The 15970-nt window shown below is 32.2% G+C and overlaps 1 protein-coding gene across 1 annotated transcript in view; it reads right to left on the bottom strand.

The window, feature by feature from the left end:
- mmd (disintegrin and metalloproteinase domain-containing protein mind-meld) overlaps window positions 1-15970 on the bottom strand; it is a 689072-nt gene that overhangs the window by 355424 nt on the left and 317678 nt on the right. Inside the window, exon 4 of the mRNA XM_089634149.1 lies at window positions 1062-1112. Coding sequence (XP_089490275.1) covers window positions 1062-1112 — 51 coding nt within the window. The remainder of the gene's footprint in view (window positions 1-1061; window positions 1113-15970) is intronic.

The raw sequence follows: 15970 nt of genomic DNA on the forward strand, positions 1-15970 counted from the left end.
GAAGAAAGCAGGTTCAAGATCCAGTTGCGACCGTTACTTTTTTGTTTGGTATATATATTCGTTGATTTCAAACTTTCATTGATAGTTATTGATAATATCTAGTGATTGATATTAAAATGAGATAAATCCTAATAAATTGAATCGTATTTTTATCTTACGATTTTGAGATTGATTAATATATTATATTTGACGCACTACTTAAATATAAAATCCTGCAGAGTACCGTCAACTTCGTGCAATGTACCCCCAAAGAGAAGGTCAAAAATGTATCACTTTGTTGCATCGTCATTTCTATTCGAAAATATTAATTCCTTCAAGGAGGTCAGACTTATAATCATTTCAATAAAAAAAAAATTTTCGTACAAAGTAAATAAAAAACAATTCATCAAATTTCAATGTCAATTTTCAATTTTTGTGAAAGTCTTATTCATGTTCCGTTATTATATTATAATGGGCCAGTTGCTTTATTGAACTTAAATATTAACAAAACTTGAATGGAACTTTCACAAAACTAAATTAACTAAAAAAGATGATTTTTTTAGATTTTGTGAAACAACCCGTCCGCGTTAGTTATCTAAAAAGAAAATCAATTAATTTAAATATTGAAGACAATATTAGTGATTTCTAAACGAAAATCTGAAACAGAAAAATCAGAAAAGGAAACGGTCACATCTGGGACTCGAACCCAGGACCCTTGTCTTTCCGTGACAGTGCTCTACCAACTGAGCTAATGGGACCCTATTCCCCTCGGTCATTTTTAACTGTATCATACTTCGAATAACAACTACTAACATTGTCTTCATTTTTTCACCGCACATTTTTATTGGCAACTATCTTTATGTATGATCGCAAGATTCAACCCGAACTAAATGCAATCCAGACAGCGTCTTTTTAGATAAACCTATCAATTAATTTAGTTTAACATTTGCATTGTAGGTAGGTAACTACAATTGCGTTTAATATATATGATCAATAATTATCACGTCTCTTTAGAATTTTTTCCATGTGTTGTATTACTAGATTAATCCTAGACACTACTAATAAAAAACCCATAGACTTACCGACTGGACTCTCCTCATTCCAAAAGGAGTCGTCAAGGGTGTAGTCGGCCTCTGCAAAAAGCAGAAAGAAAATATGTCATTTCCTCACCTTTACTCATCGTGATGTATGAAAGTGATCACTACTCTAATGGAGATGATGATGTGATGAGTTTGATGAAATGAAAATTTACAATAATATGATGATCTAACATAGTTAACTACAATTTGTTACATAACCTTCACTTTATTAGTGATCGTTATGTTTTTTTCATATGTATCGCTGATTTATTTTTAAGCAAATTCAAATATTTTTAAATAAATGAATGTGGTGCATAATAAATAAATTATTAGCATTTGAACATAAATAGTAATAAAATTTCATTAATCTGTAAAATTTGTGACGTATTTTGAATTTTATTTTATTTTATATATATGTCGATATTTGGTGGTGGGCATACCAATTACCGGTGAAGAATTTATCTCGAATGTAAAAACTTATTTTACTATTTACGTTAAAAAATAGTTGAGGGATAATTAAGTTTTTTTGAAAAACAAGTTTATTGATTAATGTTTGGAATAATAGGCAACAGGCCGTGTTGCCTCAAAAAACAAACCATTTTAAAATTTTGGTCGAGATAAATATATATTGTAGTCAATTTGTTTCGAGGCACTTAATTCGTACATCCTAGGAATTTTATAATTCGCTTTCACATTTCAAATTTGCCTTGACACAGAGAGCATTAGTTTAAAATGACAGTTTGATAAACCACCGCGCACTGTATTATAAAAAACTTTACCTTTACAACCAATAAAATGTGTCAAAGGTAAACCAAATTCAAGGCTACGAACAAATTCAATTTCAGTGTTGAGCTTTTCAAAACCTACATAAAAAAATTAATTCGCATAAACTTACTCATACATTGTTAAAAACTACCATTTTTTCTAGGAAAACATTCACCTCAGTTGGACAAGGTTCTAACTGATATATTTTTTTAAATGATATTTGCATGCAAAACCATTTTTTTAATTCATTTCTATATCCAAAATAATTTTCAGAACCATCCTAGCAAGTTGCATATGGTTTTCTCTGCACGTTTGGGTATGTTCTAAAATGGTACGTACATGTTATATTTACATATTTTCCTTCAAAATATGTTAAACTATTTTTTTTGAGATTTTGTAAAATCGTCTTTTGAACCTATGACGCCTCGAATCTTAGAACAAGGTAAAATGAAATTAGAACCCTGTCCAATTGAGTTGATAAAATATATTAAAACGTAAGTGGAAAGTACACTATTTCAGAATTTATGTCAACCCTTTCAACGCTACTAACAAACTAAAATTTATCGTTTCAGGGACTGTGATAAACTAAAGTATTATTAATTTAACTAGGATTTTCTTATTTCCGTGTTGTTATTCTAATAACGGGAACTTGATTTATTTTCCATTGTGTCGCGCTATCGTGCTTTCACTATCTGGAGTCCAAGGGAATTATACATACTTTACTGAATAAATACCCAACATAACTGGGTAAAACACTTAAAGAGACATACTTTTCAAGCAAAAATAAAAATTCTAAAATAATTACTTTTTTTATTCCGTACGCGTTCCTACACCATTCATACGATTACAGTGAATTTGTTTTTGGTTCTTATTAGTGCCAGCAGTGTTAATAAATTGCTGTGAAAAATAAAAGTAGTCGGAGACATTTTTTATGTTTTGCCGATAAATTTTTATTTTGCATCTGAAATATTTAAGTTGCGTGAGCTGTGTAGAAATGACTGAAGTAATTTGGAAAAAGCATTTCCCGTAGCCGATAACTTTTCAATAACAAATTATGACAGCTGCTTGAGTAATCGCCTGTCGGGAGGGAAATCATATACTCCCGCCCCAAATATAGGCTGCTTCCCTGCAGATAATCGACTTTGCGTTGGTGGGTTATTTTGAAATTTTTTGGCTTTGGAACGAATTGAAATAAATAGCTTTTACACTTTTTATTGGCGAAGAAATTTAAGAAAATAATTTGGCCTGATTTACAGGAGAATTAATAATGTGTAACCTTTAATATTCAAACAGTTTTATTATTATTACACATTCCAGTTCCTATCCAAATCGCCCTATCCAATGTTTTTGTTCCATTTCTAAAACAGAATACAAACGCGAAAATTGTCATTTTATTTTATGTTTGAATATATTTCATCGTCATTGAAAGTTGCGTATTATTTCGCCCCTTGTAACAATTAATCTCGTGAAAAGTACGTAAAATAGTGTAAATTATCCTCCCCTAGTTAAATACATTAAATAGTGTCGTGTGGTGATCATAAAACAATTAGTGTTGTTTAAACAATGGTGCTTATTAGATGTACACTTATGAGTTAATAATAGTACCTATGGAACCTTCCAGAAACCACCAGAACTTCCAAATGAAACAAAAATCATTCCTAATTTTCCTTGTGATAAATAAACATCGTCGCTTGATTTTTTCTTTCTCTTTAAAAATACAGTCCATTACAGGTACCAATAATTGGTACGATACATGTACCATAAAGAAACAGAAAATGATTAATTTTAGCCTTTGATGGCTGGGCGGGTGATAAATGCTTCAATGGAAAGAAATTTTAACCAAATATGTTCTGATGCATCTTAAAAATTATATTATTTATTAGGGAAAATCAGTAGAAACTTTTAAAATAAATCAATTGGAAATTTTGAGAGTAAAAAATTAAACGTAAAAATACATCAGGTTGGCAGGTAGAAGAATGGTAGCTATAAATGTTATTTTGGCGCATAAATTTATCCATGACTAAAGTGGTAGAAAATTACCATTCCTTACATATTTTTTGACAAATTAAAAAAAAAGACATTCACAGAATAATAAGAATCACTGGAATGGATTATTATAACGGGAAAGTATTTGAATTCAAGGAGAAATAACTTTCTGATTATTATTCCAATGTATTTGATGTACAATATGTTTTTGGCACGGATCAAAAAAATTAAACGTTGAATTCATAGTAATGAAATGCATACTGCAAAAACAAATAATAATGAAATGAATAGTAAGTGAATTCTTATATGCCATGGCTTATACCTGAAAACTTCGGCCGTAGTCGTTACCTCGTCATTGTTCAAGATACCAAACGGAAGAACGTGTGCTCTAGCACAGCATGGCGTAACCAGAGGAATGATGTTAAAAGAATGAAATTTTTAAAACAGTACAGATATTGCATTTAGTTGTTCTTTAAATTTTTTTGTACAGGTACCAAATGTACTTTCCAAATTTTAAGAATATTGGAACAAAAAATGTACTGCAAATAGATGATTAATCTATCGGATATGGTTTGAGATTTTCACGGCCAAAATTATTATGGCGATTTATTTTTAAGGTATTATGCGTCTTGCGCTAGCTCCTTTTTTAGCCAACGTTTTGGACAGCATTACAGTATCCATCATCACGGCCCGGCAGATGGGCAGACACATCTGCCCTAATATTACAGGTAGACACTGTAATAATGGTAATCGCAACACGGCATAATACACCAAATCTGCAGTTTAATAATTTAGAATAAAATATACTACCCCAGAAGGTGTAAAGAACAAATGGCCTGGCTGAATAAAGCATTGTTCATGAGAGTCGTCCCGTCTTGCCACGCCTGGCTACGCAAGAGTCAGTTTTTCCCCCGCCCTAGGCGTGCAAAAGATGTTTTATATTCCAAATTAAATAATAAAGTGCCTCAGATCAACCAGTACTCGGTTCGAGCGTGTTTGGCAAAATGCAAAGCGGGTGTGACGTCACAAAACTCTATCCACCGTTTCTCAAGTTAGTGTGAGTAATGACTTAGTAGTATTGGGAGATAAAAAAAAACAAGGCGGACATTGATTTATTTATTTGGCCATAGTAATATTCGTAATGGATTATAGATTTCACTGAAAATATTTTACGTCATACGTGTTTCAATATTTCATCGAGATATTTTTGTAAATTTTATTAGTTTTCCAAAATGGCAATTCGAATTTACGTAAAACTTTAAATACAAATTTGAAAAAAAAAACAAGTCATTCAATACTTACTCGAATTTTAAAAATATTTGACTATGCTGTACTGTATTGTACTATACTATGTGCGCTATATAAGCATTCAAGAATAAGTAATATACATACTATCCATATTAATTAGAAAAAAAAGGATAAGTTACTTTGTACAGGTGTTGCACTGCCTTCGTTAAAAACATCATTTGTATTCATTAAAACATGAAAACCTCTGCTCTTTTTCGCGACATTCTGAGACAAACAGAAAAATCTTTCAAACTATCGCACTAATGACATGAACCTGATGTAATGAAAAACAAAAAACAGACTTTTGGCGTAACGTGGCAGTCCCGGATGTAGCGGATATACCTAGCCATCTGGTATTTGTAGTTCCGTGATGCCTGTTCTGACGGGGTGACTTTTATTTAATCAGCACTGTTGATTGATCATCTTCCAGCATCAAATACATAATACTGTACTCAGCACTCAACGAATAAAAGTGTTGACATGTTATACATATTAGTTTAGACATCTTGTTAGATTAGATACTTAATGAGACCTTCTCAATGTTATGACAGTTTTTTAATCACCAAAATTAATGTCCACTCATTTAAAGGGTTTAATTAATTGATCTAATAATGATCGAACTAGTTTAAGAAGTTCTAAGCTTTGGTAATCGGATGGGATGTGTTAACAACGCATTCTTTCCACAAAGAGCAATGAATGTGTGATTGGCGTCCTTAACCTTCCACGCACCTTGTAGAGTCTGACAGACCCAGGGAATTTATAAATAGCTGTAATTCTTTAAAATTTTGCCCACCAATGCGTTTCAGTAACTGCCGCTAATGATTCACGCCGACATTACGTGAAGAGAAGCTAGTTCTAACTATGCTGCCCCGTCAAAGTCCGCGCGGGTCTCACATACCCTGCCAGGCATATGATGTAGTTATTTTGAAAGTAACCATTTTTTTTTTTTTAAGAAAGTCTTATTGTTTTCTATTTTTTTTTTAGATTTGTACTAAGCACAATGCCTTTGGGACTAACGGCAGAGATATTGAAGCACTACTAATTTAAGAAAAAGATGAATAATTAAAAAAAAAAATTAAATGTTGTCATGATGATTTTCAACCACCTCCCTGATATAAAAAGCACAGATGTACAAAATGCCCTATTTCATTTCCCTAGTCATGATGATTTTCAACCACCTCCCTGATATAAAAAGCATAGATGTACAAAATGCCCTAACACAAAATATTGTAAGACAACGTATGAATGTCACTGTTACAGAACTCATATTTGTTTAGAACTCTCAATTTTCTTCTGTCAAAAATTTGCAATTTTCGGAGTAAAATTTGTAAGGTAGTTTAATCACAAATATTAGTTTCCAAGTTGAATATTGAAAAATTGTTTCCAATAAATGCACAGTGTGTCATTTTGCGTATGATTTTATTTTATTTAGGTTTTACGTAATTATTCAAAAAATGTTAAATTTTTAGAGCGTTTGTTTTTGGCTTATGGTGAACAAAAGAGTTATAATTTCTTAAATGTTAAGTATTTCTTTATTAGAACATAAATCTTCTAACGAAAGTGAAAAGAAAAAAATTAACATTAATGGATACAAATATTTAAAAAAAAAAAATCGAACGAATTAGGCCGGGTCCCACAGACTCCAAGCATAACTAATGATATAATTTCACCAAGCATACGGAGGGCTAAATAAAGTGTTTGAAAACACTGACATAAATAACCAAGAAAGTAGCAAAATACGAACGAACACATTTAATTTTACCCCCAAAGAACGATCTGTTTTCAATGCATTTTTCATGCAATGCACGATAGGTACCTAAAATGAACGTTCCACGTGGAACGGAGCTTAATAAATTGAACATGTCTGCTTCAGGCAGATGACGATATTATTATAAAAGATCCAGCGAGCTAGTTGAATGAGAACAGAACAGAAGCAACATGGCTACATTGGTAGATTGCATTGTCAGAGCAGTGCTTAAGAGCTCACGTTATCCAAACATAACTCCTACAGCGTTCTGTCCCCCGCGTCACGGATAATACTATCCTCTGGGACACAATGGAAGCCTTCATGTTTTTAGAACCATAAAGCTACATCGATACCTTTCCGAAGACACCATGAATATCTCCCACTTCGCTGTTTGTTCGCAGGATTACAGGAAAACTAGGAGACGAGGATATTTGCTTTGTTTCATGGGAGATGTAAAAACACCCCCCGTGCTGCGCTCCGAGCAATTAATACCGAGCCACGGGACTAGAACTGACAGAAACCGCGAAACCTTAATATTATTGTTGATCGAGAAACATGCCTGATGTAAGTGAATGCTGGGATTGATGCGTTACGCACGGAGAAAAATGATCCCGTTAAAAAGTGATAGCTTGCCAATTTCCTGATAAAATATTAGTCTTTCAAAATATATCTTAGGTAAATCAACTTTTTTTTTTATATCTATAAATAATAAAAATATTTAAAAAAATTAACTATACCTTCTATTTTTAAACAATATATTGTACTTATTATTTTTAAGTATTCACAAATATACTAGCTATAGTCTCCGAGAATTTTTTTTCTTCTAACTGGAAAATTACATAAGTTCATTATAAAATGTTATGTAACATTTGTTTCTATGTAGCTTTATTATTTCAATAAAGAAATTACACACACATTAAAAAGATAACAAAAACTTTTGGCTAGTAATCAAAATATCTGAGAAATATAGGCGAAGTCAGTTAGTAACGATCTTTCTTACGTTATGTCTAAACTTGTTATTAGCAAAATTAGGATAAAATGTGGCATGTAAGAAACACTTAATCAATCAAATTTTTCCAGTAAATTCTAAATTAAAACGTTGTTCATGTATGACAAAGATAGATATTAAAAAAATGTCTTTAAACTATAGGCCTGGGTGACTGACGGATTTTGAGGTGTCAAGTGATTCCGTCAGTGCCATAATAGAGCAACGACAAAATTGCATTGATTGTTGATTCTCGTTGTTACTGCTGATTTGTTTATTATTTTACAGCAAACATATTAATTAACAGAATGATTATATTATTTTAAACGGTGAAGTTTATTTAGCTACAGCAATGACTTTGTAATTTATCAATTGAGCGCCCAGACTGTGCTCTAGTCGGCTCGTAATGAGCGAAAATCAATGTTGTCTTATTTATAAAAAGTGACAGTAAAAAGTAATTTGCGTGTATTTAAAAATTAAATGTTATTCTTTCGTTTTTACTGGTGTTTGCCGAGTTATTTAAACTTTCTCATTACACGAGGGGCATTTTGGCACTTTTAAGGCAATTTACAGATAGCACATGACTTAATGCGTTGCCTGACAGCTTAGTGCTACTACTACAAAATCAAAAGCACTACAATTGACGTACTTTTTTGTTTGCTTCTTTGATATTTCTATAGCGCGTCGTAAAACCTATCTTCTATCATGCTTTGTTTTGATTTTTATACTAATACCACGTAAAGTTATGAATTATCGAAAACTGGAAAAAATATTGATTTTATTTCGTAAGCATGAATATCTGACATAAAAATTATCATTTTATGGAAAAATATGTTTGTTTGTTGAATTTGTTACTACCGTAATGCATTTAGCAGACTTAAAATGCAGTTTAATGTCACTATTAAAAATACAAAATGGCTGCATGTCCATTGTCCGAGCACCAAATGTATTTGACCACGCAACCCGTTGTTATCATATTCCGATGCAATATTGCTATTTGCGCAGTCGTTAATAACATCGGAAATGACATGCTTGCTAAATGATTTCCCATAAAATGCGTTTATTTTAAAGCATTTTCTAACATGCAATTTGTTCTTTTATACAGCACATAAATATATCGCATGAAATGTTATGATTGAATTAATGATATGTATAAACATTATGGTTTCAATCATCGTGAAATTTCATCGATTTACAAACATATTTTTTTTTTGTTTTTGATTTTATGTTGTTTAATGTCTGTTTGTTATCTGTTCGTTATTTTTATTTATCTTTAGTAAATTATTCATCAACTTATAGTACTAGAGTATTTATTCATTCTTAACATTTTAAAAGATAATACAACAAAAGTTTTAATGTTGCTTAAAGAAAAATTAAACAAATCCACTGATTCAGAAATTTCATATAATAATCAATTTATCATCTATTCCTCTTGTCATCCTATGCTGTACTAGAACATCTGTTATTACGTGTGGTATCATGAGGACCGGCCCTGAACCAAACGGCGCCTGGCGCGGGTAAAATTTTGGCGCCTCTTGCCGAAACCAGTAGACGCCTTGGCAGGTGATCACTGCAATCAATATACCACCGTTTTTATGAAAAATAATCTCTAGTGCGATGTGGTAGGTCTGTTAAGTGTTTGGTATTATCAGAGCTTCGGCAATTTAGCGCTTGGAGCGGACTGCTCCAATTCGCATGAGTAGTGCCGGTCCTGGATATCTTAAAAAAATCGTGGCGACGACTACGGCTGTAATTTTTTTATATATAGGCTGGTCGAAAGTCAGATGGATACGACTCTCGTATAGCAGGTAGTAGTTAGGATCCAACACAGAACGAGAAGAAAATTTTCAAGTGTGTAGTTTTCTTTATCTACAAACAAATGTTTCGTTAGAAGCTGAAGGAAGTGAAAATGAGGTGGGTAAAATGAAGATAAACAAATCTGTTCCATTGTTCATAAATCTACTGGCTTTGAAACATTCATGAACCTGCTTTACTGCCATTCAACGCGCACGTAATTTTTTGTTTTCTGAATCAATTTAAATCCATAGCCAAAAAAAGATTTATTTATTAAACTATTCTTCCCCGATCAATCACGGCGGATTCACAGGCACTTGACGTTCGGGGTTCATCAACATTTTACGGACCCAATCCATCAAAGGGTTCATCAAAAAGGTACTTAAGGGCTGCGAATTTTCATCAAAATTTATTAACCGAATAAGGGATGATTTAAAAATAAATAAATATTTGTATCCTCGATCAAATCTCAAAAAGTCCGCAAGCTTTATAATTTCATAAATTGTCATTTTTAGCTTTTAAGATTTTTTTATTATAGTCGTTCCACACAGAAGGCCGCGAGGAAATAAATCAGGGCCTATTTCATCTTTGGAGATTTAGTGTGGAAAGTCTCTTTAGGAAAATGAAGGAGAGAATATTTTGGGGGATCGGTAGGCATTTGGGAACCAATGTGTCCAAGAGTGGCGGAGGTATAAATCCATCATTCCCATTGCGGTGCAAGGCGATTGATCGAGAGAGAGTATCAGAAGGTCTTCCTCAACCAGTCTCTTCATATCTGACCCACCACAAGAAAGATGGGCAAACGCATCCACCGCCTAGACAACCCCATGAACTCGGGAACCCATGCGAAACTTAGCGATCCACTTGGGGTATCCTATGGCAGGGGTGATGGTTATCCAATAAATAGTTCTTAGGGCGATGGTACCCATACCAGGAATCTTTGTAATATATTAACCTTTTGTAATATATTTTATCAAAAGCAATTTGAACGACTTATTACCGGAAATTGTTGACAATGTTTAAATTTGAATAAAATCAAAATGAAATCGTTTTCATGAAATCGATAAGGGTTTTTATTTCATGAGATTTATTAGGAAACGGTTCTTTAATCTTTTAAAACGTTTTTTAGTCCATCGGAGATGTTTTTATTTATTGACAGAAATATTTAGTGATATTTTTTTTTCGTCAAAAAATAAATCTCATGTCAATTTTGTGGACGTACTGAAAGCGAAATAAATAAAAATGGAGCCAAATATCCATAAATTCACGTCTCAAGGACGGACCAGCAACAGTCATCAATAATAACAGGTAAAAAATGTACAATCTTAAAATAGTTTTGTATAAAAATATTTGCGAATTCGCTAATTGGGTAGTTTCAAAGAATTACAATTTTGATAAAGATTATTATTATTTATTATTATAAATAAAGTAACTACATCTATAATAATATTTACATTTGGTTTTTAAATATTAAGAGATTTGAATAATACTCTTCCAAAAGGTTTTAGCTTGTGTTGAAATAATAATAATAATAATGGATCAATATTCTTCTTATTTTGAATAACTTGAGGCCTTAGAAATTAACATATCCTTAAATAGCAAGGAAAACCTAATTATAATTATACTTTTTTTTTTCATTTCGTCCTATTTTGAATATTTTCCCACTCTTCACACCAGCTGTTTCTATCTCCCACCCGAAATTTTACTTACCCCCCCCCCCCCCCAGTCGCACCTCCACCCCCACTTCAACACCTAATAGCAAGGAAAACCTAATTATAATTCTACATTTTTTTCATTTCGTCCTATTTTGAATATTTTCCCACTCTTCACACCAGCTGTTTCTATCTCCCACCCGAACTTCTACCTACCCCCCCCCCCCCAGTCACACCTCCACCACCACTTCAACACCTATCGGAATATAATTGAATCAGAATATTGACAATACTTTTGTAAACCATGAAACAGGCAGCCGCCTAGTATGGTGATTCATTATATCTACTTTATGTAAATTTCAAAATAATGTAACATGTATTAAATAAATAAAAATAATATAGTTTAAAGTTAGTTTCAACCCTGACCAAGGAACGGTGGTACTGAAACCGGTCAAAACCGGTCAAGTGGTGTTTTACCAAATGGTTTTTTTTTATAATGAACAACGTTCATTATACACACGTTCCAGAGTGGAAGATACTCTCAGTATCGCCCTGGTGTAAGACCACCATTCAGAATTGAAACGTTGCTTGAAATGGCTTTAGCCGTGTTTGGTGACCAGATCTGAATAGCCAGGTACTTCCCCACCTTCTTCTTCCCCATCTCCCTCCCCTCCCCAATACCCTCAGCCTCACAACATACCCCAATTGGGGATGCCATAGTCTCACTGGCTCCAGACGGGAGCAGTTGGGACTCTTGTGCGATAATACTGTAAAAAAAAAAAAAAAAAAACACTTTACCAAAAATAATTGTTTCTAAAATTACACTTGAGCAAAAATCTAGAAAATATTCCGAATTGGTAAGCCAATACAAATACTAGTCGTTGAAACAGATAATAATACTAATAAATCCAAATGAAACGTGGAACAAAGTGAAATAAAAAAGTTACTGTTGCAACTAGGAATAGAATTCACGATATTTGTCTAACAGGGACAACGTCTGAATCCACTCGGCCATTGTGAGTATTATCTTCTTCTTCAATAGTTAATATTACATCGTTGGGAATTACCTTCAAAAGTTATTGCAATAAAATTTTAAAAAGGAAATATGTTCTTAGCAATCTAGAAAAATACTTCTAATGCACAGCAAGTGTGCAAATGTGAAACGTGGAAATCAAGGTGTACAAATAAATGTAGATTGTTTGAAACCAGTGGCTATAGGGACAGGATAGAGTGGGAAACAAAGCCACGAGGAAACCACGGCTTGTCCAGTGATGACTTATTAATTCGGATTTCATACTCCAGAGTACTTTACCCCAGTTAAGCGGTGGTACAATAGTGGAAGTATGTGACCGGAATGAAAGAAACTCGTTTTTTTACAATAAAAACTAGCTGGCTAACAAACGGCCATGGTGCAGCGGAAGACTGATAGTGTACGTGAGGTACTACGTATCTCTGTCATTCCTTGTTACATCCACGCGACGGCCGACTTAATGGCTGGGTAAGACTCTCGACTAGCCAGCCGAAAGTCGCGGGTTCAAATTGCGGGGTGCCAAAGTAATTTTTATCTGAATAATTTGTGTTATTTTTATATTTTACTCATCAAATATATAGCATATTTGCGGCACGTCCCAGAAAGAAAGATACTCTCAGTATGTAAGATCACCATTCAGAATTGAAATGAAACGGTTTTGGCCGTGTTTGGTTACCAGATTGGAATAGTTAGGTACTTCCCACCTTCCTATACCCATCTTCTTCCCCTCCTTACTACCTACAGCCCCACAACATTTCCTAATTGTGGATGCCATAGTCTTCAGACGGTTGCGAGTAATTGGGTTTCTTGTGTGGTTTCAAATACGAGGCAAAGTGCAACATTTTTCTGTGACAATTTTAAAACCAACTATGAAGCTCATACACCTATAAATAGACTACATCATTTGGAAATAATTTTGGGAATATTGTAGACATGTTTAAAGATTCCGTATTAGTTATAAAACGAAACCTTTTTAATCACTTGTATGAATTCACGATTCCGTAGTGAACACACTGCTTTCCGTAATCCGCACTATTAATTTTAATTTACCTTAATATAATCATAAATCATTATTTATTTTAAGCTATGTACCTAACACAACTGTATTACTTGTTACCTATTTTGGTAAAAGCCCATTAGGGCGTTAATAAATAAAAAAAAATCAAATATATATTTTTTAATTTCATGTAAACCATTCTGTAATTTTGAATTAATTCTGAGGGAAATAGATATATCGGGTCAGTAGACATCTTCAATCCAACAATAAATAGACATACTGAAAACTTAGGATTTCCAAATTATTGTCAGGTTATTGATAAGCTGGGAATGTTTGTATTTTTTTTGTTAAAAAAAGTATGATCTTATAATTATTTATTCTAAAGCCCAAAATGATGTAAGTAAATAAAATGATATTTCTGATTATAAATAAATGATAAAATCTTCATATTTAAACCATCTTAACTTCGGATAAAAATTTAACGTTTGGTAAAAAAAAATATTTTCTCATGTGTTATGAAAAACATAATCATCATTTATTTTTTATTTATTTATAGAATACATGATAATACAATAATACATTTTCTTACATGTGATACATTAAATCACCACACTAGGCGACTGCCTGTCTCGTGGCGACCAATGGTATATAGTTAGTATGTGAGGTCTAGTATTAACATATGAATTAAATAATTTTACATGTTTAAAGTATGAAAGATTATATTAGAATGAATTATAATGGAAATAGAAAATATAAAAATGTTAAAGTAGAAAGTAGAAGACAAAAAAAAAGAAAAATAAAAAGAATAAAGAAGAAATAAAATAAAAGAAAAACAAAAAAAAATAAAAAAATTTAGAAGTCTAAGACATGCTATTATGCAGGAAAAGATCAAATACATAACTCTCTTTTCTGGTTGTGTAAGTGTACATGCATGTATGAGCGCGTAAATACGCGTGTACACGCATACATCCACACACACACTTATTCATATTTATAGATGCATACATATTCATACAAAGATATACAAATATATATGTATACACACATACATACACATATATATATATATATATATATATATGTATGCATACATACATACACACATATACACATGCCTACTTGTACATAGTTGTTTATTCACTATCTGAGAGTGAGAAACAAGTGATTAACACTGTCACAATCATTAATCAAAAAGTCATCAAGCGCCTTTTTGAAAGTGAGATATTTGGTTATTGACTTTATTTCAATTGATAAATTGTTAAATATTTTAGGGGCAAGAAAGTTAAACTTGGACTGTGCCATTGAAGTTTTTGTTGCCGGAATAATATAGTTGTATTGGTTCGAGTATCTTGTGTTATAATTTGAATCGGATATATATTTTTTTGGAAATTTGAATTTAAAATAAGAGGTAACAATTTTTACATATAAGGATTTTATATTAAGAACTTTAAAGTCTTTAAATAAGTCCTTCGTGGGTTGTATATAATGTGCTTTGTAGATGGTCCGTATTATCAATTTTTGGGCTTTTATTAGTGGATCTAGTACAGTTTTAGAGCATCCTCCCCAGACAATTATACCGTACGATAAAATTGATTGACACAGAGAAAAGTATAATGTTTTTAGTGTGTTTTTGTTTAGTATATTTCGCAATGCTCTGAAAATATATGCCCGTTTCCTTATACGGCTCGTGGCATTAATTACATGATCTTCCCATCGAAGTTTATTGTCGATTATTACGCCCAAGTATCTAATTGAATCATGCATATGAAAACAAACGACTGTTTCAATTCCATAAATATAAATAATTTTCATTATAAAAAGAAATTCAATTCCAAATTCAAAAACAATTCCATAAATATAAACAATCTTCAATATAAAAAGAAATTCAATTTCAAATTCAAGAACAATTCCATAAATATAAATAATCTTAAATATAAAAATAAATTCAATTCCAAATTCAAAAACAATTCCACAAATATAAATAATCTTCAATATAAAAAGAAACATCATTCGCACACTCCAGGGAGGTAAATAAACGTGTCATGGATATCAGTGAATAAGCAAACAATATATCGGTGACACGTATGATTTTGAAAATCGTTCTCCTTGTGCACGAGATATATTCTTTGTCTCAATCTTTTCACGCAATATGTGCACGAGAGAACTAACACAAATTAAATGTTTTTTCTTTTACATACTAGACTAGCTGACGTGTACCCGGAGTCGCTCGTGGTTATGAGTGGTTTGGAGTAAGGTATTGAGAATGAATTTAATTGAATTCTAGTCTGGGTCTATTTTTAAGGTAGACATAATATTATTCTACAAAATTGAAAAAAAAAATTTTACAAGTTTTTCTTTCACTTTATCCTACCATGTCTTCCTCAGGGGTCCCCAACTTCCACCATTCATTAATGTATACCGCATTGTTAATTATTAAAAAAAAACTTCATCATAACGACATTTATTCGACTCCGTATCTCATTCCAGTGCTCGGTCTAATAGTTTTTGAGTCTATAGGGGACAAACAAACAAAACACTTTTTATAAATATGGATTCAATAATACAATTATTCGATTTATTAAAAAAAATACTGTACACAAGTTCTGCTGTGGAATTATTGCTACACACCAGATTTTAGCTGTTTTGCCTTCTAAAGGCATTAACAAACT

Source organism: Hesperophylax consimilis, chromosome 8, assembly GCF_061612785.1.
Source record: "Hesperophylax consimilis isolate HC1 chromosome 8, BYU_Hcon_1.0, whole genome shotgun sequence".
Lineage (NCBI taxonomy): Eukaryota > Metazoa > Arthropoda > Insecta > Trichoptera > Limnephilidae > Hesperophylax > Hesperophylax consimilis.